At 39.7% G+C, this 27,436-nt stretch overlaps 2 protein-coding genes across 2 annotated transcripts in view; one reads left to right on the top strand and one right to left on the bottom strand.

The window, feature by feature from the left end:
- The window catches only part of LOC124139568 (probable ubiquitin carboxyl-terminal hydrolase FAF-X), a 56,997-nt gene extending 43,022 nt beyond the window's left edge, over window positions 1-13,975 (bottom strand). Inside the window, exons 1-4 of the mRNA XM_046506742.2 lie at window positions 13,827-13,975; window positions 2,657-3,112; window positions 1,089-1,201; window positions 766-878 (exon numbers count right to left, since the gene is read on the bottom strand). Coding sequence (XP_046362698.2) covers window positions 766-878; window positions 1,089-1,201; window positions 2,657-3,089 — 659 coding nt within the window. The 5' untranslated portion in view covers window positions 3,090-3,112; window positions 13,827-13,975. The remainder of the gene's footprint in view (window positions 1-765; window positions 879-1,088; window positions 1,202-2,656; window positions 3,113-13,826) is intronic.
- A 167-nt stretch (window positions 13,976-14,142) lies between these two features.
- The window catches only part of LOC124139567 (propionyl-CoA carboxylase alpha chain, mitochondrial-like), a 29,866-nt gene continuing 16,572 nt past the window's right edge, over window positions 14,143-27,436 (top strand). Inside the window, exons 1-8 of the mRNA XM_046506741.2 lie at window positions 14,143-14,234; window positions 18,450-18,542; window positions 21,530-21,646; window positions 22,836-22,949; window positions 24,066-24,119; window positions 25,176-25,344; window positions 26,442-26,520; window positions 27,305-27,407. Of these exons, the coding sequence (XP_046362697.2) occupies window positions 14,148-14,234; window positions 18,450-18,542; window positions 21,530-21,646; window positions 22,836-22,949; window positions 24,066-24,119; window positions 25,176-25,344; window positions 26,442-26,520; window positions 27,305-27,407 (816 nt within the window). The 5' untranslated portion in view covers window positions 14,143-14,147. The remainder of the gene's footprint in view (window positions 14,235-18,449; window positions 18,543-21,529; window positions 21,647-22,835; window positions 22,950-24,065; window positions 24,120-25,175; window positions 25,345-26,441; window positions 26,521-27,304; window positions 27,408-27,436) is intronic.

Below are 27,436 nucleotides of genomic sequence, written 5' to 3'. Positions count from 1 at the left end.
TTTTGACTTCCACTTGGTGCATGTAAACATAAATATTAAATTGCATTTCAATCTTAGGTTGCACTTGTGCATGATTTATACAGCTAAATCAAGCCCTGACAACTGTGTGTCAGGACAATGAGGGAAGAAAGTCAAAAGTGATGCAGGTATGAGACCTTAACCACATTGCTGAAACTAAGTTATGGTTTGGTGCTGACTAAAGATGACAGTAAGACAAATCTGGGATATGAACCCACTGTCATCTGATTCTGACATGACTCTCTAAACAGCATTTAGTGATGTTTAACACATGTACCTACGAATACAGTTCCAGGAACATTTCTGTTACATTAAGAAAGTGATTTGTTTGCTTGTTGTTTAACACCACACTCGGCAATATTCCAGCTATATGACTGCAGTCTGTAAATAATCGAGTTTGGAGAGGACAATCCGGGGATTCACATAATAAGCATCAATCTCCGCATTTGGGATACGATGACATGTAGCATCCAAGGCAGCAACCCTGACCACCTGATCCCCGTAGTCGCCTCCTACAGCAAGCAGAGTCGCCTCCTACAGCAAGCAGAGTCGCCTCCTACGGCAAGCATAGTCGCCTCCTACGGCAAGCATAGTCGCCTCCTACAGCAAGCATAGTCGCCTCCTACAGCAAGCAGAGTCGCCTCCTACAGCAAGCAGAGTCGCCTTTTACGGCAAGCATGAGTTGCTGAAGACCTATTCTAACCTGGACCTTCACGGGTAATCAAGAATGTGAACACTATGACTTACTTGCACTGAGGGCTGAAAACCATGGCCAGAAGATCCAAGAGAGGAAACCAGTCTTGTGATAATTTAGCCACACAGAGTTCTATTAGTTTCTCAGCATTTTTCAAAATACATTTCTGAAGAAAAGAAAGGAAATGTCAATTAAAACTGATCAAATTATTAATTTGACAAATATATCTTCAATTAAATCAGGACTTTTTGGACATGTACTTTATGACATTCATCGCAAATAATATAGTATTTCTATCTAAATATTGGTAAACATAAAATGTGGAAACAAAATTATTGTAACATTCAAAATATCAAAATATTGCACTCGTACTTACATGTATCTCATATTTCCATCCACTGACAGCTTCATCTGTGAGAATCTTTGTGAAAGATATTGTAAGACCCTCACGAAAGAATCTTTGACAAGCCTCACTTCTTACATCCAATCCTGAAAGAATGGAAACAGTAACTGAGTAAGTGAAGGTATTAATTCATGATGCCCTTTTTAAGCAATATTACCATTAAACTACAACAGGAGACAACAGTCTCTTACTTACCTTTAAAGCAGACAGCAATATTCAATGTAAATCAGTGGTCAGTAAATATTCATGGTGGGACAAGACAGAGTCTGTTAACACCCAACAATGGAGACCGACAATCAGCAAAGTCATCATGCAAGAATGCTCAATCCTCTTTCACCAGCTTCAAGACAAGCAGGGGATACTCAGGACCTTTTTACCCAATTGCAGATAAGTCTGGGACTCCATGAATTGGCTTTACCCATTTTGTCTATTTTGTGAATCAACCATGGATCTTCAGACAACATTCCCATAAGTCTACCCAACAAGAAAATTAACGATGAAATCTAGAATTAAGATAAAAAAAGATACTTTACGGAGCTTCATTTTGACAGAACTGTCCACTCTAAAAGCTTAAACTGATGTCTTGTCTTGTGTATGAAGTGCACTTAAGTATTATGCACATCTCCAATTCTCTGACACAACTTTCAGGAAAAGTTTGCATATTATGCACAGTCAAAACATACTTTGGATCACTTTGGTGAATGAACATGAAATAACAAACTTGGTCAATAAAAATGTTTGCAATAAAAACTATAGGACATGATGCTTTACAATTTCAGTTGTATTTCCTGCAAGGCAGAGATTAAGATTATCATATGTAGTTGTCTTGTAATACATGCCGAAATAGCAATCAGCAGAACATACATTTTCTCCTGGGATCTATTGTTGATTCAGTTACAAAATACCCAATATCATAGCATGAAAGAATTTTAATGCAGTGATTACTGGAAATTATATCTGAAACTATTTTTTTATTATTTATTTTTTGTTGTTTAACGCCGCACTCAGCAATAGTCCAGCTATATGACGGCGGTCTGTAAATAATCGAGTCTGGACCAGACAATCCAGTGATTGACATCATGAGCATCGATCCGCTCCATTGGGATCGATGACATGTATCAACCAAGTCAGCGAGCCTTACCACCCGATCCCGTTAGTCGCCTTTTAAGACAAAACTATTTTTGTACCACAGCTGATGATAGTCCGCATAATAACAATAAAATCTACTGAAAATGATGTTAAGAGCCGTGTTCAGAATACTAGACTAAAAGTGTTTGGAATTTTAGAACAGGGTACTTTTGACAAAAATTCAATGTCTGAGTGTATAATGCACCCCGACCTCTACAGATATTTTTTCGAAAAAAGGTGAATTATACACAAGAAAATATAGTAGTCTTCCAGAATAATCTGATGTAAATATCAACTCCCATGAATACATCATAAAAACATAAAGCCTTGTAAGTAGACAAAATACTAAAAAACCTAGGTTTTGGCTTTGAAAAGATGAGTAACATATTTCTAAATGAAAACAATTTACATACCATCTTTGCTCAGTTTAATTGCAGCTTCCAGAAGAACTTCAAGTTCTCCTTTCGGCAGCACTGGAACAACCCATCGAGGTCGGTTAATCATTTCATCTAGTTTTGCCAACTCCACGTGGGGGAATTCAGGTTCTTGGTCATCAGGAGGCACCACTATTCCATCACCTTGACCTCCTTCATCATGCTGGGTCGCAATCTGACTTGGACCTCCACTTGTGGACTGCTGTTGTTGTTGCTGCTGCTGCTGTTGCTGCTGGGGTAGAGCTTCTTTAGGAGGCTGTTGTGTCTGTGATGGTTGTGAAGTCGGGGGTTGTTGTTGTTGTGGCTGTTGTGTTGTTGGCTGTTGTTGTTGGGGAGCCTGGCCTGTCTGAGGAGGGGAATTCTCTTGAGGGGAATCCCCTCCAGCTGGGCTTCCACGCATAACTATCGTCATGATTTCAATACTGCTTCAAACAGCTGAAACAGAAGAGGTGTTTTAATGATAGAAAATAAAATATACTTCAAATGTAACTGTTAACATAACAAGGGCTCACTAATACCCCCGACTTCGACTCCCAAAATATTTCTAAGTTCAAAACATGAAAAAAGCAATATTTCTCAGAAAATCAGCTTATCAATAAGTTCAGGGGGTGGAGCCATCCCCCCATTTTTTCCCCCCACCCTCAATGAAGGTACAAATGGCCCAAGCTGACACCCCCCTCCCCCTGTTTTTTCGATCCTGGATCCGCCCCTTTAACATGAACACAACTTGTATTGATTTCATAGTCATAGGTGGCCAAGTTAGATATAAGGTCTTGCAGTTTGCCATGCAGAGTTATATCCCCTAGCCATGCCAGGATCCACTTATGGTAACTGAAACACCAGATTCAACCCTCATTATAATCCTTGGTCAGCAACACTCACATGCTTGTGAGTGAGTGAGTATGGTTTTACGCCGCTTTTAGCAATATTCCAGCGATATCACAGAGGGGGACACCAGATATGGGCTTCACACATTGTACCCATGTTGGGAATCGAACCCAGGTCTTCAGCATGACGAGCAAACGCTTTAACCACTAGGCTACCCGACAGCCCCTGCAATTTTTAAGGGTTTTGCTCTATGTCATTATAAGGACTAGTGGACTAAAACTGTTAGTTTCTGCCGCTGAAATGCAAAATCAGCTGTTTACCAAGGACATTTCATTATATACTAATTGATAACATTGGAACATTTATCACCATCAATGATTGGTTGGTTGGATCAGATCAATGTTGGAACAGACCAATGATGAAATTCCAATCCTATCACATACTGAAATCAACAGGTTATGTTGTCATTAGAGATGCAAGATATAACTAGTATGCAGAAATATTGCAATATGGCCATCTGTAATACACGTATATCGCAATTTGATCCTTGTGTATCGATATTTACACAGCACAGTCACAGAAGAATTAATACATAATCATATAAATAATATCTGGATCTTGAGGCATTTGGATGGACTGGGTTCCTATCTAAGCAGCAAAAGCTTTGTGTTGTTCACGTCAACATTCAATATCGATGATGTAATAGGTAGTCTCGTTTATCCAAACTGTCATAACCGATCTCGCAATCTGAAGTCTGGATTATTGAGTGAAGCAGCACCCAGTTTTGAGGTGTCATTTGACATATTGCAATACTATTTAAGTGCCAATACACCAACCATAGTAGTTGTCTTCCGTTGTTATGAATAAAATGTATTCAAATCACATGAACACTGTATGCAAAAGACTTTTATAATATATCACAGTAGAACACGGACATATCAAAGACAGATATAGCAAACACACGGATATAGCGAACACACGGATACAGCGAACTGTTAAACAATCCCTGATTTATCTCCCATATAATATCATATAAAATTTACGTATATAACAAACTCTCTACAACGAACTGATATCTGATCACTGACAAGCCCATCTACCACTAAATAGTGACGTGTATAGCGAACTAAGAAATCTCACTCAGTGTCAAGTGTCACTAACAATTGGCTGTATGCAATCAGCGGTGAATCAACACAACCAGCGTCGACGGATCAACCTTGTTCAACTTAATTGAATGTTATGAAATGTCATCAATTGAATGCTATGAAGTGATCACTGCCAATACAAGTCAATGCTGCAATTACGTGTATTGTGTATTGTTTTATCCAAGATGGCGGACGTTTCTGAGCGAAAACGTATATAACGAACAACGGATATAACGAACAATGGATATAAGGAACTGATTTTTCTGGTCCCTTGTAGTTCGTTATATCCATGTTCTACTGTTTATCCTTTTCATCAATCTTTATCATCAACTGCCATAACCTTAAAGTCTGATGATAAATTTGCAAAATCCATTAATTTGATAAGATTTTCAATTAACATTGAACAGTAAATGGTCAAATTTTAATGCAACTAGGTGTTTGCAAGTACTAATAAAAAAAGAAGCAGACCCTAAATTGCCATTTCCTCCAATCTTAAAAGACTCAAAATACCACCATGCACATCAGGTAAAAAACATTTCTTTCAGAACCTGACCATAACTAAGACGACTTCTTAAAATCTAACAATTACCAGGTCCCAGGTTTGTACATGTAAATGTACAACAGTAACTGGCAAAGAATGATACAACAATGTTGCACGATAACCTCAAAGATGACCTTGACCTTTGATAGACAGCACCAACACTAGATGTGGTAGGATTTGAAAAGATAGATGTAAATAAATTCCACTACTCAGATAAAAAACTGAACGCTGACCTTGACTCATCTTAACCAAACCCTATTTAACATAGGGCACTGTCTTAAAGTCCACTTGTTTCTGGTTTAACGGCGTCTTCAGCAATATTCCAGCTATATGATGCTGTCGGTGGTATGTAAATAATCGAGGCTTGACCAGACAATTCAGGGCTTGATTTAAGGAACTTGACTTAACTTGTACCAGGTGCATGTTTACATGAAAACCAAGTTGCATCAAACAATACCCACAGTATGATGACATTGAGCCTAAGGAATTACACTAAACACGGGGATTAGTGATGTAGTACGGTTAATAAACTTTAGAGGGATTGAGTGTATTCAAATATCGATTTTGTGTGGACAAGTAAGGGTTAGTCAAGTAAGGGTTGAAAATTGTATACATCCACTTGACACATGTAGACATAAATATTGATTAAGTGGCATTTGTCAATAATAGGGTTGCACTTAATTGAGGTCTGCAATCCATTGATTGATCTATGCAACTGAAATACAATGACAATCAACCATTTAGGGAACCTCACCACCCGATCCTGTTAGTTGCATCTTCCGACAAACATCGGTTGCTGAAGACCAATTTTAACTTGGATCTTCAAAGGCGCCCAGTCCAAAAGAACGTACATATTTATACTTTTCTGTATCTTCTTTTGTGACCTTGAACTTTGACCTTTTTTTGTATGTACAAAAAGAACATCCCAGAATAATCTCTGTCAATAATCTTTTCCCAACAATCATTTGAAAAAAAAACCTTAAAGGAGATGTAAAATGAAAAAAAAATGATTGCAATTTTGTTTTGAATATCAATTTTCCTTGACACATTTAGTCAATTCCTGAGAGAGAAAAAGTCATATTCACAATTATATTTAGTATGTGTGACTTCATGTTTACACTGACAGCCATACAACAACCAGCTGCATCGCAAAATAAAATAGTTCCTCAAAACGCGAGGCGACATGAGCGTATGTATGCTCAACATCCTCTACATGAACGAACGGTTATAACGAACTCAAAGGGACCACTAATTTTAGTTTGTTATAACTGTAGTTCATATATACAGGATATACATAAGTCATTGTACAGCAAAAGACCGTGACCAAAAAACAGTATGTTATATCCATAAGTTGTTTTAAGCATGTTTGTTATAAAAGTAGTTTACTGTAATATCTCATTAGATGAGAAAGGTCTGTTAAGAACTACCTAAGCTAGCCAGTCACAATGACAGCGAGTCTTAATACATTTCCATCAACATCAACAGAGCTCCAGATAACTTTTTGAGCAATTGAGTTTTTACTCGAAGGTTTCTATTTTAATTGGTGTTATTATATTTCTCATTGGGTAACCAATATTCTCATCTATTCACTCTATTGGGTTTTTTTCCAAAATGAGTAAGCATTATGAGATTTATAAAAAAAATGAAATAATGTTTTAGATGTATATAACGGTTCTAAATATAGGCTTGAATTGGAAAGTAATTTAGCTTGTAATTGAGTTTCGGAAATAAGCTTTGTTGTACGCATGCTGAAAAAGCTTCATTGGGTATTTAGGAGTGCTATTTTCAAGCAATTGATTTTTTCATTTGATGCCTGCGTTTCTGTATGCAAGTTAATTGAAAGAAATTGGGTTTTGAATACCGTATTCAATGTAAAAGGCGCCCAGGGCGCTCTCAAAATTAGAAATAGGGGCGGGGCTCGAAAAATCCACTCGTCCGCTCGTATTGACGAGTGGTAACTGATGTCGGGCAAGCTAAAATTATCAACTACTCGTCCTGATGGACGAGCAGATACTCACAGCAGTTTAATTTATATTTGTTTTGATGTGCGATATATTGACATGGAAATCACGGCCATTCAGTCGATCAATATTTATGTCGCGTATAGCATTAACAATTAGGCTGAGGTTTGTCTCTTGATGTATCTTTGCGCAGGCTTTATTCTGAAACCAGTCTTTATTTATTGATGTAAGCAGTTGGTTGCTAACTACTGGTGATTCGGTCAAGACACACCCGATGATATAACTTTATAGGATTTTAATGCAAGGATCGGCAAAAACTGTATCTGAAACTATTTTTTTTATCAGGAATAATATATTCCAATATCTTGTTAATTTAGATGCAGCTTTTACTTAACATATTTAAAATAATAATAACCCTAAGCGAAGCAGCTGATCGCTATTGCCGGGTATTATTTTTTACATGGAACCAGTCTGACCAGTCACCGTCAAGGCTCCCGTGCACGTGATCGCGAGATTTACGTGTTGACATAGAATCGTCCAACAAAAACAAATATGACTTTTAACGAGTCATTCTCTGTCAACTAAAGTTTGTTTCAAGGCATCAATAGCGGTAATCTGACCGTGGTTGCTGTTAATAATGGTGAGTTGTGCGATCTTCCGATCGCTTCACACACGATTTCACCGAAATTAATTCAAACAATATTAAAAGGAATTTTGAATAAAATTATTAAAATGAGTTACAAACATAAGTCCAGATATACAAAGAACACTTTTCATAGCCAGACAGTGTAATTACATGACTAATTTGCGTACTTCAGTATGGATTTGTTGACATGGTATTTCCGGTGTTACGCGCTCACGGTAATGTCTTTCCATTGGGGGAAAAACATCAAAACTCATTATTTTGTGTATAATGCGCACCCCCTTCTACACAGCTGAGTTTTTTGGAAAAAAAGCACGCACTATACTCAAGAAAATACAGTAAACCAAAATGGCGGATATGAGAAAGTTTTTCTCGTCGGAGGGTTGTGCCGACAAAAAGTTGACTGGACAGGCGGAGAAACGAAAACTTAGTCAAAAACAATACCATACACAAAAGCGAAAACATGTTGTACAATCTGAGTGGATGAGTGAATTTGAATGGGCAAAATTTGACGATGATGACAGCGAGTTGTATTGCACTGTCTGTCGAAAATACCCCAAACTATCTGATCCCAAATGTGGACTCGTAACTGGTTTACATCATAATTTCAGAAAAGAAACTTTGAAATTTCACGCTAAAAGTAGGAAGCATATTCAGTGCTGTGAACATGATAATTTTTTTTACAAACCTCAGACTGTGCAGTTTGCCAAGTCAATGCAAAAAGTTGATGGAAAAAACAGTGAAGTTTATGAAAAGCTATTCACAACAGCCTACTATGTTGCTATAGAAGGGGAACCATTTTCAAAATTTCCAAGTTTTTGTCAGTTGCAGTCTAAGAATGGCGTAATACTTGGTACAAATTATTTGAATGATCATGCTTGCAAGGCATTCACCCAATCTATAGCAGATGTGTTGAAGAAAGAAACTGCTCAGGATTTGGAAAACAGTAGGTTTGTCAGTATTTTAGCAGATGGTTCAATTTATTTACTTTGTTTTCAGTGGTTACATCATGTACATGATACATGATATTGTCTGTTCAGCATTGAGCAATAGGGCAAGTGAAAATTTGGCAGGACAAGTACAAAATAAAAAGTACTTGCCCTGCAGGACAAGTAGGGTTGAACAAATTTTTTGAGCCCTGAGGGGGCTCTTCTTAGAATATTATTTTGGTGGAAAAAAGAGAGTTGAAAGATAAATTTCGTGGTTTATGCTGACACACTGAAATGTTTATATGCGACATACATTTTTCCAGAATTTAATTGCCCATAATTAAGAATGCATATAACACACAAGTACGTATTATACGCGAATAAGTAAGTCTTGTGTACATTGATCAATCGGAAGGAGTGCTAATTGGGATTGTTCACTAGCCAATATATTAGCAAATATCGCCGTGTGCACTTATTAGAGCGGGGCGCTTATTACGTCGAATACGGTAGTTTAGGGGGGTATTTTACGCATAAACGCAGTTTATCTGTAGCTCTGCATTTAGTACAAGACGTCAAAATGGCCAACATGATGAGGTGATGGGTGATTTCCGAAGTTGTTTATGAACCTGTGGCGGTTACAACTGTTTGTCATCACTGATCAATTGGCCGATCATTGAAAGATGATTGTAAAGATGTGTCAAATAGAAACTAAGGTAAATTCAAAGATTGTTGTAGACTGTCATTGATGTCTGGACACGGATCGAGTCGATACTATGATAGTTTGGATGAGCTTTTCTTCCTTTTGTTCTCTAGGATGGGTTGTAGAGGGGATATCCTTGAACAAGCATGCAATCAAACTCTCAGCCTTTGTCTTTGTGTTGGGGAAAAAAACATCAGGACTCTTCAACCCTGTTTATAAGACGACATACCACGTTAGGTACGAAAAACTTGCCTTATACACAGCGATATACAGTACCACTTAGACTAGAAAGCAACCCAAGTGAATTCTCACCAAAATCCAAAGTGGTGCATCGGTTGTAGCTGTGAGTAATAACAACTTCTCTGACTGCTACAACCAAGCACAATGTGAAAAAGACAACCTTAAGATAGATTGATGATTTTACTTTCAGACACTGAAATGCCGAATATTGACTTTCCATCACAATTAACTTGGGTGTGGCCTTCTTGTAATGAAAACACAGTCTACTCAAGTAAATGGTTTATTTTGCAAGACATGGTCAATCAAGATGTATTGGTAGTCATTGCACTGGTTCTCAAAATTGAATCATTTTGTATTTCAGTCATGTGTTACTACATAGGGTTTTACCTTGACGTACAAAAGTGGGGGTCCAGAGAACCCACAATAATTAATTTTAGGGGTATGAGGGGGTCCTGTAAAGTAATGAAATGATGTAGTATACAGGATGTATAATTACTTTAGATCCTTGAACATGTTGAATGAAACAATGATGTGGGCAGTGCCAGTAGTCATGATTGATGGATGAAATAACACCACACCAGTAAATGCTCTTGTTGCGCTGTAGTTACAATGATTATAAGCGTACGTTCCTAGAGACACAGTATATTTTTTTCTGCATCCTTTCTCTACATTTGTGCGTACTAGACGTACCAGTATTTCCGTTCTCCGGTATATGCCGGCTTTTGGCCAGTAAAAAATGGCAAAGACCGGTAAATGTTTAGTGTGACGGTCCCAGTGTCCGGTAGAAAGAATGTTAGAAAAAAATAACTTCAACTGAGTCTTTGTCTGCAACAAGGTGTTAAAACTGTGTTCACTCAACTCTAAAATAAGTCCGTGTTTCTCTTCCACACAGAAAGGAAATCGCAGTTTTCTAAAAATAAACTGGACTGGACTCGTTTCGTTTCATTCAGATTGCATCTTTATATCGTTGGTATCTAGACACAACAAAGCTATAGTAATCAAGTAACAGATTTAATCGATATTTTCCGAAAGAGTTCAGAACCACATGCACAGTGATGACTTCGCACCGCACCATTGCCATTGGCAAATTTGCATATCACTATCACGTGACTGAACTTTTTGTGTGTTTGTTAACAAACGCGCTTATTCTGAAAACAGAACAGACTGACCTAATGCAAGCCTTTGATGAGCTTTAGATATTGTTTTTCAAAATAATATAGATCTAGATATGCTACTACAATTGCGAAAAGTGCATGACAAAATATTTTTGGGCTCCATGTGCTGTCATCGAAACGTACGGAGAGCTATTGCAATGTGGTCACTTTAATGTGTAAATATCATATGTATTGTCATGCAACTCACTGTCGGAGTTGTAGTATGTATATAATTTCACAAAACAATATGTAAAGCGCCCCCAAATACTTGCATTAGTCTTTTCCTTTCCATTTCTGAAAAAGCGTGTTGGTTTACAAACAAGAGAAAAGTCCAGTGATGTCATATGCAAATTAGCCTGTGGCAGTGGAGCTATGCTAAGTCACCACTGACCCGGAGTGTGATCCAATGTGAACCAGGAATAAATATGCATATAGTAATAGTTTTTCATGTTTCATGATATTTTCTCAATGAAACCCTACTTATACAATACGTCTAAGACGTATGTTTATCTAAATAGATAGGCTCATCAAAAATGAAACAGATGAAATACACAATATTTCAGAAAGACAATCTGAATCTCGGCATGATAATGCCAATTTTGAACTCAACCTGCGAATCATTGCAAAGATTGCTAAAAACACCAGGAGAAAATGAGCAATCGTTTACTGACATCACAAACAGCGTGTTTCGTGGTGTGAAAGTTACATATGCAAATGCACGTTTGGTGCAGGCATTTCAAAATTCACGTGCAGGCTTCATCGATAAATTTTTCAGTACACAACATGCCAGATTTCCTGAAGACAGTCTGTCTACCCTTACTTGTCTTGACAAAGTCCTGAACCCATCTCACCTCCCAGATTAACGCGAAGAATTGAATAACTATGGAATGGATTCCCTAAATCAGCTGATTACCCATTTCAGTCCTGTGATTGGTCCAATAAATAATGACGTCTCATATATCATAGGTGGCAACCGGGCCAACCGTGATTTCGCCAGCTACAAAACTACAGTTGTGGGACTTGGTACACACACACACTTCAACATAATTGTCGAGTTATCATGGCTGATCATGAGGATATTTATCCAGATTTTGCTGTTTTCGCAGCTGTAACCGACTTTGCCAGCGAATATTAAATGATCTTGAACATGCATTCTGGTGAAAAAACACCTTCCTGCAGCAAATCTACAGTTCAGAAATAAAAAAGAGAAAACTCTGATCGAAAGGTATGTTTTTACACAGTAACATGGGGAACGTCCGAAAATGATAAGGACCGGTATATTTTTAGTCAGCCGGTACTCTGACCGGCTGACATAAAAGCTAACGGAAACACTGTGCACATTGATATGCATTTGACTAGTTTTCATCGATACAATATGCCATCTATCAGCACTGATTGATCATATTATGACAATTGACAAACTTTTAATTTGATCGCCATCAGTAGCTAAGCTTATATATGTCTGCCCATGCTTTTGGTGGTAACCATTCATCACAGCAAAAGAAAATTATTGACTGAAAGTACTTCCTTCTCAAACACAACTAGTTTAAGTCTTACTCAATCAAAGTAGTGAGATACAAAAATACAGTTCCCATACTATTTTGAGCAAGTGTGTCAACAAAAATTGTAGGCAAAAAGGATGATATTACAAAGAACAATGCAAGACCCTGATACTTGGCACTTTGTAACATCAGGTTGACCATGCAATTATAATTCTCCGCCATGACATAAATATGTATATGTTTACTTCCGAACTTAAAAGTCAAATTTAGAGATGAAAAACCCTGATTTGAACATTAAAGCTCTAAAAATATATTACATTTGTTTTTAATTGTATAATCAACTACATTTGTAACCTCAAAATTGACAACAGATTTCAGCGAAAAAAGCTAACAGTTTTAGCCCACTAGTCCTTATAATGATAACATGAACACATGATGAAGCAAAGAAAACTTTAAAAGGGCAAATGCTGAAGTTTATCTCCTAAATCACAGATATAAAAAACTTAGAGGCTAATGAAACTTCACGAACATCTTGGACAAATTAAAAGACCATAACGAAATGTGGTTTAGTGGCTTAGTCTGTCCAATAATCATATAAACACAATAAACATGCCAACAATGAAACAAAATTGGCTCATCAATAATTACACTAATCTACAAGTTGTCTAGTGGCATTAACATGACTATCATTTTATGTTAGTATCTGAAAAGAGGACAGGGACAGAATGCTTTCAGCACACAAAATACAAAATTATCTTTCCCTGCATCTGCTAAAATAATAATTACTTAATCAAAAGATTATTACAGTATTTTTCAGATTTTGCCGCAGCTCTAGATCTACATATATGCATAACATGATTTTTTTAATCAAAGTATTAACCAATAAATATCTGGCATTTACACATTCCTGTTGTGCATAATTTGATGTACAAATTGCCCTGACAGTACATCTATAACATCAAGAGGATTTCGCTGGGTTAAGAAAATAACTGATGACTTGTGTCAATATGTCCTACTATGACATTTCTCGTATGCAATGTGGGTTTTTCCAAGAACATTTCTGACATTCACGTCATTCATTGAAAATAGAATTGCAGTTTTTAGCAAAATGGTCATTTTCATCAGAATAACTGTTACATATACGATTCGTGGAACATGTACAACTTGCCATTACATATGAAGTTGTATTGTTGGAGATGCTGCATATTTTGACGACGACTGAGCTGCAAATTTACTCAGACGCTCATGTGACGACGCATAAAAAATGACATGCACGATATCAACAGAAATCGAGCGGTGCACAACATCCGATTTTTCTGTCTCATATATATCCGACTCACAGATGCACGTACGACTAAACACTCGTGCAGGGAATGTGACAACGCAAATTATGTGATAAAATAAGTGAAAGAACCGGCTACCAGGAAACGAGCTTTGTCAAAATGGCGAATCTGGGGAGTGGGATCATTCGCTCGTAAACAGCAATCGCCCAACTAACAGACTTACCTCGTAGACGGATCTAATCCGGTCCAAATAGTTGTTTAGAAGCTAATAAAGTGGTCATCTGTTAAAAATAAAGACTGTCTGTGAGATTTGGTGGTATTTTTCCACCAACAAAACATCAGACGACCAAAGCCGTACGCAGTATTATGGTAATGAATGTGTCACGGTGAAACGTGATTACCTCAAATGATAAAAGTAAATTAATTGATGCGACGAAAACTTTAAATATACCTACAAAATGGTAATTTCTCAGATCAAGTGATATTTTCACGTCAAATTCTTGATGAAATCGGTCTGAAAAATCACGTGACAGGAGGAATCAAAATGGCGTCTTCTATTGCGGCAAGGGGACACTGTTATGTTGCACAGATGCAGTTTGTGTCAAGACGAGCTGCCAATTATGCCAATCCGGTAAAAAGTATTCCTTCTTGAACAGAACGTACCACTTGCAAAGACCAGTCTACACAGAACTGCATTTATTTATTCAAAACACACTAATGTTTGCTTCCAACGATCTCTTTTGATAATGTCATTGAAACTGGGCCTTGTTTCGGCTATCAATGCAATCGCTCATTGGTATTTGCATCGTGACATCAACAATGGTCCATCGCGTCATATTCAAAAGACTGTAAAGGAATTTATAACCGATTGATGGGCGTAGATAAATAAATTGCAAGCAGTGTCAAATTACTATTTTAGACATGACCCTAGACATCTTGAATAGCATTAAGTGCACACCAAGGCCTTATAATGCATTAAACGGAATAACAGTACATTAGTGACATGTCATGTAATTTAAGTTTCTTTCAATAAATGATAAGATCAAAGGATAAATGCGACTATTAAACACATGTCATTGGAAATTCCCCCATAACATGTTATTAATGTGGTAAACATGGCTTTTACATAATTACATGTTATGACTTTTTGTGTGGCCGTTTGACTATGGGTTGAAGCTGTTTTGGCTTTTTGCTGTGGCCGTTTGAGACTTTTCCTTTTGAGGCCGCTTTGACACGCTCCCAAAATGGATCCCCTCTCCCCCCTCAAAAATGACCTGTATATATAAAAAAATAATTTAAAATCTTTTCATCTTTGTTGAAACATTGTGAAAATGAAATATGTCTTTCCACTATCTTGTGTGATCCTAACATGAGGATCTTGTTTGTAGTAGCAGTACACATCCATGAGAAAGTCAGTTTTTGCAGCCATTTTCATGTTATGACTTAGCATTTCATAACTTGCCTTGTATAACAATGTCTGTCCATGTCCAATCTTTAATACTTTGACTAAACTAATTAACACACATGCTGTTTACCATGCTAATCTGGAACAAGTGGAGAGAAGATAATTTGTAATTGTATGCTTCTTTCATTGTTTTCCCTTCATAGGTTCAATTACTGAGCTATATCGTTCCTGAAATAAACAATAAATGATAATCGTGTTATGCTAAAAGTATGTTTGTACCATGGAGTATTGTGATGCCCCAGACCTTGGATGAATAGTTTATAATCTCAAAATAACAATGGCAACCATTTTGGAAAAAAAACTATATTTGTAAGGCATTTAGGCCATTGCTCAGTCATTTTTGCTTGAAATTTAATGAAATTTGTAATATGTTTAGTATGTACACTGGGGCTGGGTCGGGTAACTCGGGTTGGGTACCCACAGGACTACGCGGACCCATGGTTAGTCACGTGATATATTGTTAAATTACAAAAACTCACTATAGCTCAGTGGTTACACTACAAGTCGCTTATGTTCGCATTTCTTTCTAACGATGCACACATTCCTCTTGACTTGTTTGTTTGAGTAAAGGTAAAGCTCCAGTCAACTTCAGTGAACGCATGATCTTATTGTTTGATACATGTATCTAAATAGTTTTTGCCAGGGCTGCGGTAAAACAATTGCCAATCAGACATTTTGTTCCCAACTCTTGAAACCTACAGTGGGTACCTGTGTAGGGCCGGGTACCCGGGTAGTAAATTTGGACTCGTCCCAGCCCCAATGAACACATGTATTTCATTTTTTTAGACAATGTTAATACTTTTTACCTTGGTTGACCTTTGTGTTTACTTGCCCTTAAAGGGAAACACAAGCTCCTTCCCAGCGCGTGACACCTTCGTTACACTCTTGGTAACATCGATGCCACCAGTGTGGGTGCGGCCATTACAAGAATCTTGAAATTTGCCCTCTAACCCCAAATGTAGTACCACTTATACTTTTGTTTATGTCTTTGGGAATGTCATCATAGTTCATTTTGAAAAGGTTTACGACAGACCATGTTTTCCAGATGAATTTACTTTGTTGTTTTAATAATCAGATTGGTTCGAGATTGCGGACTAACAGAAAATCAACCAACTTCTCCCTTACATTCTTACTATATCAATTAAAGATGATAGTTTTAATAAAATGGAAATCCAAATTGACAAACAAAGAAAGTAATTTAACAGCGGTAAGTGTATTCAACGTCACGACAGTCGTCACTTGTTTGTGAACATAACGGTCATTCGGTTGCGAGTTCAACTCCAAGCATGGTTTGGGGCCACTTATCACAGTGGGGAGTTTTGACTGGGGGCAGCGATAGTATGGAGAGCTCCGCGAACAGACTATCGCTGTGAGGAGCTTGAGGGAAACAGTGCTCCATCTTTGAAAGTATTGACATATGGATCAGTGTTTTCTTTGTGGAATCAAAAGTTGCTTATTATGGACTGTAATTTTGACTTGGTTGACTTGTGTTTCGCTGAGCTGTGAGATGCGACACCTCTGGAGGATTGAAGAATGACATATGTATAACTGTTCCGTCTCACCCCTGGAGGGTATCTGGCTGTGTAGATAACCCCAGGTCGGGAGCCTCACTGAACAATATACTCAAGCTTAACCTTTGTTGTATTTAATGTTCTTGACTCTTGTAAAGGGTAAATGGCTGAAACAAACAAAACAGCCAATAACAACGATGTCTTCATTCAATACTAAGAATGCATGTAAAGCGGAATGTCAAGATGTGAGAGTGTACATAGATTACCGAACAACATGACGATAATACACCACGGTATATATGAAGTCAGATTTGACAAGAGCATATATATCACAGTGGTACAGTAATTAGATTACTCACACTATGACTGCCTGCGGGTTGCGAGGTTTATCAACGTATTAGCTAATCCTTTGATCAAATATGTTTTTACATTGGCCCTTCACGCCCAGATTGTGGTGTATTCCATCTGCTTTAGTAAACCTATATATATAAGGCTAAAAAAAATAATGGTCTTGGTTCTCAGGCACTGCCCACATCATCATAAAGATCATTGCATGTTTCGTTTTGGTTTCTATTTTCTATTTTTTTTGTGCTTTGTGTTTAAGTATTAGGATTTTTATAAAAAAAATTAAAATGGAAATAAAAACAAAACGTGCAGGAGACTTTATGATGATGTGAGTGGTGCCTGAGAACCAAGACTAATTTTTTTGTAGCCTAAACACTTACTTTTGACAAATCCACTTCAAGATAACAGTGATGAATCAAACAACGTATTATCGGCTAACCTTTTGATCAATGTTTTTTTGTAACTCAACTGATCATTCCTCTCTTTTTGCACTGCCACTTACATATAACATAATATGTACATTCACAACATCAGACCTGGATTTATAACCCAATCTTAGATTGAATAAATACCCCTGACGACGAGAAATGCCAAATGGGAACCACTGATTGCTATATATCCCTGACACCCATGAGGCAGGGGTGAACGTTATTGAGTTAGTTTGCACAGTCTTTGTCAGGTAATCTGAGTCATGCTGACAGATTTTGCAAGGTGAAAGGTTATGGTAAGCATCATCCAATCCAATGTGAGGATTCAAGGGGAATCCCCCTGGCTGGTCAGACGTCCAGTTTGTCGGGTAGCTGATGCTAATTGACATCCAGTGATTACACAAGCTAATTAAACGCCCATGGCTAAGAGTTGGAGCATTGTTTCCCTTTAAGTTCTCTCAAGATGAGCCGCCTCCGTGGTCCAGTAGCAGAGCATCTGCCCGGAGAGCGGAAGGTCCGGGGTTCGATCCCCAACCGCGTCATACCAAAAGACGTTAAAAGATGGTACTTGTTGTTACCTTGTCTGGCGCTCGGCATTAAGGGGCTAAAACAAGGACTGGTCGGCTCGGAGTCAGTATACTGTGTCTGAGTAGGGTATTCATGTTAAACTGCGTACAAGCAGCAACAAACACACACACACCTACATGCACGTCACTATATAAGTGCAATAATCTTGGCCGCGACGTTAAACCCAATTTCACCTCACCTCACCTCTCTCATGATGAGGACATTTCTAATCTAGCCTTGTAGTTAAAGTATTCACTCATCACACTTCAGGTCCGGGTTCAATTCCCCAGGTGGTCTCCATTTCTGGCGTCCCCTGCCATGATGTGGCTGTAATGAACCAATATGGCTAAAAGCAGTGTAAAACACTCACTAAAAAACACATTATGTGAATGTCAATGATGTCAGTAAGTTTTGTGAAGTGGCCATCTTTGTTGACATGTTAAACTGTTGACTTCATATCCAAGTGAGCCACTGTGCCATGTCAATATTTTTCTCTTATGAAAAGGATGTTGTGTACTTGCTGTTTTCAGAACTGGCTGTGTTCATCCCAGAGAACCCTGTACACCACTGTTCCTCTACAGCGGGAACTTTACTGGAATGAAAAGTCGGATCCAAAAGAATCTGTAAGTAATAATTCTATGACTGACAATCAAGTGAGTTTTATTTCATTGTGCTTTGGCTGTCTTCTGGTTGTCCATTTGTCCATCTCTTGTTAACTTTTACATTTTCTCTTCTGAAACTACAAGACCCACGGAGCTGAAACTTTGTATCAAAGACTTGTATATACGTCTTTGTTTGTATGAAGGATCCCAGCTATGGTGTTTAAAAATTGCTCACAGAATTTCAGTCCAAGATTAAATATGGCTACCATTATGGATATATGTAAAATGTTATATTTTTAAACTTATCCCTTCTCACACTGTGCATTGCCCCTTCTTTCTCGATCCTTGTATGGAGCGATCCCCAAAATAAGTTTTCAGCTTTAAAAATAACACCTCACCCAAACACACTGAAGGCGTCGCCATGGCTACCATCACTCACAATGGGCTGTGCACTGCCCGATTCAACACAACTGATCACATGACATCCCAAGCTTACTCATTCTTTCTTATCTCCATTGTGTGGAGAAGTTCTTTTAATTGAAGAGAATACTTTTTTTAGTCAGGGTAGAGAGTTTTTCCATGGATAACAAGTGCAAGACCAACATTTCAGCACAGGATCCCCACGTATAAATGTTGTGACTGTTGTGGTCGATGCACAGAAACTCAGATGCAGCAAGTGCAGGGATCTCCCTACCACTGACTTTACTCTCTATGAACATAACTGTTATTGCAGAGGTTTGACTGCCTTCTAAGTTTACATCAGTAGATATGAGCTTTTCATCAGCAAACCCGTGAAGATTCCGGCGTAGAATTGGTCTTCAGCAACCCATGCTTGCCGCAAAAGGTGACTATGCTTGTCGTAAAAGGCGACTAAAGGGATCGGGTGGTCAGGCTCACTGACTTGGTTGATGCATGTCATCGATCCCAATGCGGGGATCGATGCTCATGATGTCAATCATTGGATTGTCTGGTCAAGACTTGATTATTTACAGACCGCCGTCATATAGCTGGAATATTGCTGAGTGCGGCGTTAAACAACCAACCAACCGAACCAACCAACCAGCCAATCATCAGCAAGAAAATCTAAGAGGACCATAATGAAACCCACTTGTGAGGACGCCTCTGAATCAAATAAGGTGGGAAATAGCACTATGCGGCCAGGTTTCTGGACGATGAAAATGGCTGAGACTCATTCCTGACTTCAGATCTCCCGAAAATACCGCATTCGGTTGCAGTAGGCCGGCAAATAATTCTTCTACTCAGGCGTTAGATGACCGTTGTCAGGTACAACACTGAGATTCGTCTCAATCGACTGCTTCGCTCCCCTCAACAGAAGTGCGAGCACGATCGCTCACATAACCCAATGACGCACAGACAATGTGAAATCGTCCGATTGTGATCATGTCATCACGATTGTGACACAAACGTTAGTTTGGCAGAGCAAACATACAGTTCGGACAAACGGAATAACCTGGACAGGTAACGCTATCAGGGATTGATTTCGCTATATCCAAGCTGCACTAGCGCAGGTAAAACATTACTAGTGCAGGTAAAACATTACTAGTGCAGGTAAAACATTTACTAGTGCAGGTAACTTTATTGCCAGGATGCACTCATGCAGGTAACATTTCCCACCACAGCAGTTATATTTGATAAAAGTGGACAACTGAAATCTTTTAGAACTGGCTGCAAATCTTTTTGAATCCAGGAAACAAAAGTTTATGAAATTAGTGAAATACACAGGTGGTCTGAATGCAATGAACTTGCAGAACTAATTCTTTACAATTACCACTAGAACAATCAGTCATGTGGTTACAAACAGACAATTTGAAACTTCTTTTTAAGGTTGTTTACTGGATATCAAGATGTGAAAGGCCATATACAAATTTCCCCCAAATATAATACTGGAGCACATTCTCAAGTTTATTTGGACTTTGGATATATTTAATATTTAGAAGAACTGAAAACAGTTTTTCAATTATGATAAAATGGTGCAGCCAATATTTTTGTGGTGCAACCTGATTAATTCACTTGGTTGCACGTGGTGCAGGTGGTAAAACAGAATGAAATCGTAGTCTGCATCTATATTGAGATATGTATTGTCATATATTGGGAGCTGTTTCCACTGTTTTTAGTGGAGGGAAACATCATTTGTGAATGGGGGACACGGGTGGCCCAGTCTTTCAAGGCGCCGCGATTCGCTGTGCAGAGTTGTGTCCCTTGGACATGCCAGAAACCTATGATTGTGGGTTCAAATCCCGGTTCGCCCAAATTATGTTTCTAGGTTTGTCAGCACCATACCCGTGCTCGTGGGTTTCACCAAAGTGCTAAACGTCTGAGACCTGCATCACTTTGGGCTTTCCTCCCACATTAAGCTGACACGCCGTGATATAACTGGAATACTGTTAAAAGCGGCGTTAAACCCAACACACTCATTCATTTGTGAATGAATTTATGTGTAGAGATTAGGATAAGCGATATGAAGAATAACAAAACTTGTTAAAAAATGTACCTAATATACTGGAATACAGAAAAACTATTGCAATACATATTGTTTGAAAAGCATATATTGCAGTATACCAGTAAAACCGCACAGTCCTAAAGACACCATCATTCAGAGAGTTGTGTCCCTTGCATCCACCAGGATCTGCTGACTATAAGTTCTGTTAGCATGATTTGGTTGGTTTGTTGTGTAACGCAGCACTCAGCAGTATTCCAGCTATATGACGGCGGTCTGTAAATAATCGAGTCTGGACCAGACAATCCAGTGATTAATATCATGAGCATCAATCCAGGTTGCTTAAGACCTATTCTACCCCTGGAATCTACACGGGTCTCTGTTCGCATCATCCCAATCCTCATAGGTTCCAGTGAATGTCTACGTCCTGTTTTTTCCCCACATTAAACTTGAGTGCCCTGATTGGATGTAACCTGGTACATCATTCTCTCATACCTCACTTGGGCACATACAAGTGATATGTGAAGCTCATGTTTTGTTTTCATTGCAGAAATTTGACAAAGTCCTCATTGCAAACCGAGGTGAGATAGCATGTCGAGTTATCCACACCTGTAGACGTCTCGGTATCAAGACAGTTGCCGTCCACAGTGATGTCGACTCCTTGGCCGTGAGTATGAACATATTTGTAGCACATCTGACCCAGAATCACCTCTGATTTCCTCTCACATAGAACGTGACACCTCAAACAGTACATGAATTAGAACAGGTTGACAGGGATTCAGATGATGCTTAGGGATGTCCAATGTAACAGCCTGCCCGTGGCTAGTAACTTTTCCGTCGGGCTGCATGAAATTTTCCTTCCCCTGCCCAACTGTCTGGCAGATAATTTTAAGACTACCTACCTATTCAGTTATATTGTATCTTCTCATGGTTTCTTAAGTAATTGTTTTGCATTATTTCAACTGAATCAAGATGTGATTTGTCTCATATTTTTCACGATTTTTCAATATTTATAATATATTTATAATATCTGAATGTGGGCAGGTAACTTTGAAGATGGGCAGGCAATGCTTATGGGTCACCTGCCTGACTCTCTTGTTGGGTTCTAAAATTATTTCAAACACAGCCTGATGACCTGTAAAAAATGTATTGTGAAATGAAATTAATTCCTTGGTTTCTTCTTTCATGGGATATATGGGGGCACGGGTGGCCCAGTCATCTAAGGCGCCGCGATATGCTTTGCAGAGTTGCGTCCCTTGGGCACGCCAGAAACCTATGATTGTGGGTTCGAATCCCAGTTCGCCCCAGTTATGTTTCTAAGTTTGTCAAAAAATATCCATAAGAACATATTATATGCATAGATGTCTTCAAAAGACAACACTCTCATTATATTTAATTTGACAGTATTGTGGTCATTGTTGCATTTGTGCAGATACTAAATCCTGGATAAGTGCAGTATATTAATGTATAAAATATTAATAATTAACAAACCATGTCAAGTAATTTATGTTACTGTTTCACTGGTAACAACAAATAATACATCAACTGCTGACTTGTTATTGTATTCATGAATTGCAATTCGTATTCGTTACCCTATATTCGTGATACAAATCGTATTCGTCTCATAGTGTATTCGTTGCAGCCCTAGTGTACATTACATTTTATGACCGAAAAGAGCAGTGCAGAAGTGCACAAATTCTTAACTAGTTGGGTATAGTTTTAATAAGCACCCCCCTCCCCCAGCCTTTGTCAATCTTCTGAGTGCCTAGGGTGCTTATTATGGTGACTACAGCATCTGGAACATTGCTGATCATCGTGACATAACAAACAAAATAATGACTACATCTGGTTTCCAGGTCCACACGAGAATGGCGGATGAAGCAGTGTGCATCGGTCCAGCACCCACCAGCAAGAGTTACCTCAACATGGACGTCATCCTGCAGGCTGTGAAGGACACTGGTGCCCAGGCTGTGAGTCAGCTGCAGTCAAATAACATCTTGTTGGATATTGTAGAACACAAAGTCTTGTGTATTCTTCAGTCTGATTGGACCGCCTCTGTGGTCTAGGGGATGAAGCGGGGGCTAGGGTGGACCAGTCGTCTAAGGCGCCGCGATTCGCTGTGCAGAGTTGCATCCCTTGGGCATGCCAGAAACCTATGATTGTGGGTTCGAATCCCGGTTCGCCCCAATTATGTTTCTAAGTTTGTCAGCACCACACCCGTGCTCATGGGTTTCACCGAAGTGGTAAACGTCTGAGACTTGCATCACTTCGGACTTTCCTCCCACATTAAGCTGACACGCCGTGATATAACTCCAATAATGTTAAAAATGGCATTAAACCCAACTCATTCACTCACTCACTAGGGGATGAAGCATATGCCCAGAGAGCGGATGGTCGGGGGATTGATCCCCGGCCGTGTCATACCAAAAGATGTTTAAGATGTTACTTCTTGTTACCCCAGGCGGAATTAAGGGGATAACACAAAGAGTCTGGAGTCTGAGTGGGTATTCATGTTAATCTGCGGCATGGTATCTCAGTGGGCTAGCACTTTAAAACCAGTATAAGTCTGGACTAGTACAAGCATCCGCACAAACACACATATATGTCATTATTTATGTGCAATCAAATAGAACGCAACATTAAACCGCTTTTCATTTTACCACACTAGTTGAAAGAGTGTGCAGTGGAAACTTACTGTTGTCTATTGTATTAGCTATGTCGAGGTTCCTATTCCAAGGCAGGGGGCACGTGTGGCCCAATCGGCTAAGGTGCCGCGATTCACTGTGCAGAGTTGTGTCCTTTGGGCACGCCAGAAACCTATGATTGTGGGTTCGAATCCCGGTTGGCCCCAATTATGTTTGTAGGTTTGTCAGCACCATACCCGTGCTCGTGGGTTTCACCGAAGTGGTAAACATCTGAGACCTGCATCACTTCGGTCTTTCCTCCCACATTAAGCTGACATGCAGTGATATAGCTGGAATGCTCACTCGCTCGCTCGCCCGCCCGCCCGCCCACTCACTCACTCACTCACCCACCCACTCACTCACTATTCCAAGACATCAGAATGATCCTAATTTTCCTTTCAGGTTCATCCTGGGTATGGCTTTCTGTCGGAAAATACAGTGTTTGCTGCTAGACTGGTAAGCATGAATCATTTTCATTATCTTGCTTATAGATGTCTGTTGGTTCTCTGGGGCTACTCTAAACGTTTTGTATCACGAGTCCTTTCGCATCTAACGTCAGTCTATCCCCAAATTGACATGATCCAGCTGAGAATCATAGATAAACTGTGATGTCATAAAAGATATGAAGTACAGTAAAGTCTCATTAATCCGACACTCGTTTATCCAAAACAAAAGATGGGAACCAATTAAGTTTGTGCCATTTAGACCTGTTAATCCGACGGCCTCGCACTCCGACTCCGACACACCTCATTTACAACGAATTTCCGAAACCACTCATTAATCTGACACAGTGATCAGCGTACTCCATGGTCAACTGCCCGCAAGCACACAGCCCATGTTTTGATGCGAGACAAGTCGGCTGGTAGCTGCATCTTACAACGGCTGCTGAGCTAAGCATGCTTAACAATAAACAATAAACAATTTTCATAAACAAAACTGGGTTAAAAAAGATCATATGCTTACATTACCTCAATATCATATAATCACATACAAGTTCTCGCTACCGCTGAGGATATCAGGTAAAGTCAGAACGACTTTTAGCAAACTTTGATTGACCAATGAAATGACTAACAGGAAGTCGATATTAGCGACTAAGAAAGCAGCTTTCTTGAGCATTGAGGTTTGAGTTTCAAACTGGTGACTTTCATTCCTGACTATGCTTTCAAAAGCATTTTGAATCAGTCAACAGTTTTGTGTTGAGCTTAGAAGTTGCATGATTAGAAAACATATTATGCTAACAATATAACATAACAATATGAATATTTCATTTTTCATTTTTTTATTACAACGTGTTTGCATCATTATCTTTCGTCTAGTTGTCGGATTTCCGATCATAAACGTTCATGTAACTTAATTTCGTTTATCCGACATAATCAAATGCAACCAACCATGTCGGATAAACGGGCCTTGACTGTAGTTGCAATTTTCCAACTTGTCTGGGACTGAGAGTTTAGACAGTGTTCTGCTGTACATTGAAAAACCGACTTGTTAGTGAGCCCTTTTATGTTGCAGGCTGAGATCGGTGTTGAGTTTGTTGGGCCGAACAGCGAGGCCATTCATGCAATGGGTGATAAGATTGAAAGTAAACGGATCGCAGCGAAGGCCGGGGTCAACATGATTCCTGGTCACGATGGCGTGGTGAAGGACGCAGATCACTGTGTCACTCTCGCCAATGAAATTGGTGAGTCTGGGATTTTATAATGAAAAATGGAAATGTTTCTCTTGTGTGGAAATCCTTCTAGTTTTATGTCACCTGACTGAAAGTCAAGTGAGCTTGTATTGTGGCCTGTTTGTCTGGTGTTCGGCGTAAACATCTTCTCAGAATCCACAGCTTCAGTGAAGCAGAAACTGCACATGCTGGTTCCCACCAACGAGTCCGCTCGTCACGCCGAAGCTCTGGGTTCGATTCCCCTCATGGGTACAATGTGTGAAGCCCATTTCTGGTGTCCACCGCTGTGAATATTGTGAAAACCTTACTCACTCGATCACTCACTCCCACCAATGAGGACACCCTGAATTGTTCAAGGGTTTGAATCTGATTTTCAATATGGTGCCACTGCTGCCATGTCTGTGCTGAAGAAGCAGAACTTTGTCATGTATATGTTTTACCTTACGCTACCCATATAGGACTGTGTAGCGTCAGGTTAGTATAAGAACATTGCATTTAATCAGAAATACTCATATTTTCTCCTGATAACATCAATCCTCAGTATTTACGCAGAAGATATTTGAATATCAGTGGTGACAATAACTTTTATTAAGTTGCTGTCAAACTGCTGGGGGCACGGGTGGCCAAGTCGTCTAAGGCGTCGCGATTCGCTGTGCAGAGTTGCGTCCCTTGGGCACGCCAGAAACCTATGATTGTGGGTTCGAATCCCGGTTCGCCCCAATTATGTTTCTAGGTTTGTCAGCACCATACCCGTGCTCGTGGGTTTCACCGAAGTGGTAAACGTCTGAGACCTGCATCACTTCAGGCTTTCCTCCCACATTAAGCTGACACGCCGTGATATAACTGGAATAATGTTAAAAGCGGCGTTAAACCCAACTCACTCACTCACTCAAACTGCTGTTTTCTGCATACCCAGGTGAGCTACAGTACCATGTCACTGTTGTTATTGTGTTCAGTAGTTTGAGGAAATGTAGGAATGTCCAGTGTCTCAATTGACCGAGTTGTCTTGTCTAGTGTTTTGCTGTTCTTGCTAAAATGTCCTTTTTGTAAAAGTCAATTATAATTATACAATTTGTTAAGTTTGTTACTATTTACTGTAATGTTTTCAGGCTACCCTGTCATGATAAAGGCGTCGGCCGGCGGTGGGGGCAAGGGCATGAGAGTGGCCTGGAACGATGAAGAGACCAGGTAGGTGGGGATAGGTGTTTGGGGCAGGGGTGGGAGAGATGGATAGGGCAGGGGTGGGAGAGATCATGAGGGTGGCCTGGAATGATGGAGACTCCAGATAGGTGGGCAGGGCAGGGGTTGGAGAGAACATGAGGGTGGCCTGGAATGATGGAGACTCCAGATAGGTGGGCGGGGCAGGGGTTGGAGAGAACATGAGGGTGGCCTGGAATGATGGAGACTCCAGATAGGTGGGCGGGGCAGGGGTAGGAGAGAACATGAGGGGGGCCTGGAATGATGGAGACACCATATAGGTGGGCAGGGCAGGGGTAGGAGGGAACATGAGGGTGGCCTGGAATGATGGAGACACCAGATAGGTGGGTGGGGCAGGGGTTGGAGAGAACATGAGGGGGGCCTGGAATGATGGAGACACCAGATAGGTGGGCAGGGCAGGGGTAGGAGAGAACATGAGGGGGACCTGGAATGATGGAGACACCAGATAGGTGGGCAGGGCAGGGGTAGGAGGGAACATGAGGGGGACCTGGAATGATGGAGACACCATATAGGTGGGCGGGGCAGGGGTAGGAGAGAACATGAGGGAGGCCTGGAATGATGAGGACACCACATAGGTGGGCGGGGCAGGGGTAGGAGGGAACATGAGGGTGGCCTGGAATGATAGAGACACCAGATAGGTGGGCGGGGCAGGGGTGGGAGAGAACATGAGGGTGGCCTGGAATGATGAAGACACGAGATAGGTGTTGTGTGTTCGTTGCTCTGTTTAATATCCATATCCATTTCCTTTTGCCAGGCAAGCTTTCCGATTGTCGACACAGGAAGCTCAGTCCAGCTTTGGTGACGACAGGATGTTGATCGAGAAGTTCATTGATAACCCAAGACATATCGAAGTGCAGGTATTAAATTAGAAAAACAAATTATTTTA

Source organism: Haliotis rufescens, unplaced genomic scaffold (genome assembly GCF_023055435.1).
Source record: "Haliotis rufescens isolate VD_foot unplaced genomic scaffold, xgHalRufe1.0.p SCAF_9, whole genome shotgun sequence".
Lineage (NCBI taxonomy): Eukaryota > Metazoa > Mollusca > Gastropoda > Lepetellida > Haliotidae > Haliotis > Haliotis rufescens.
Note: the sequence above shows the minus strand (reverse complement) of the source record. Positions and strands in the feature narration are given on the sequence as shown.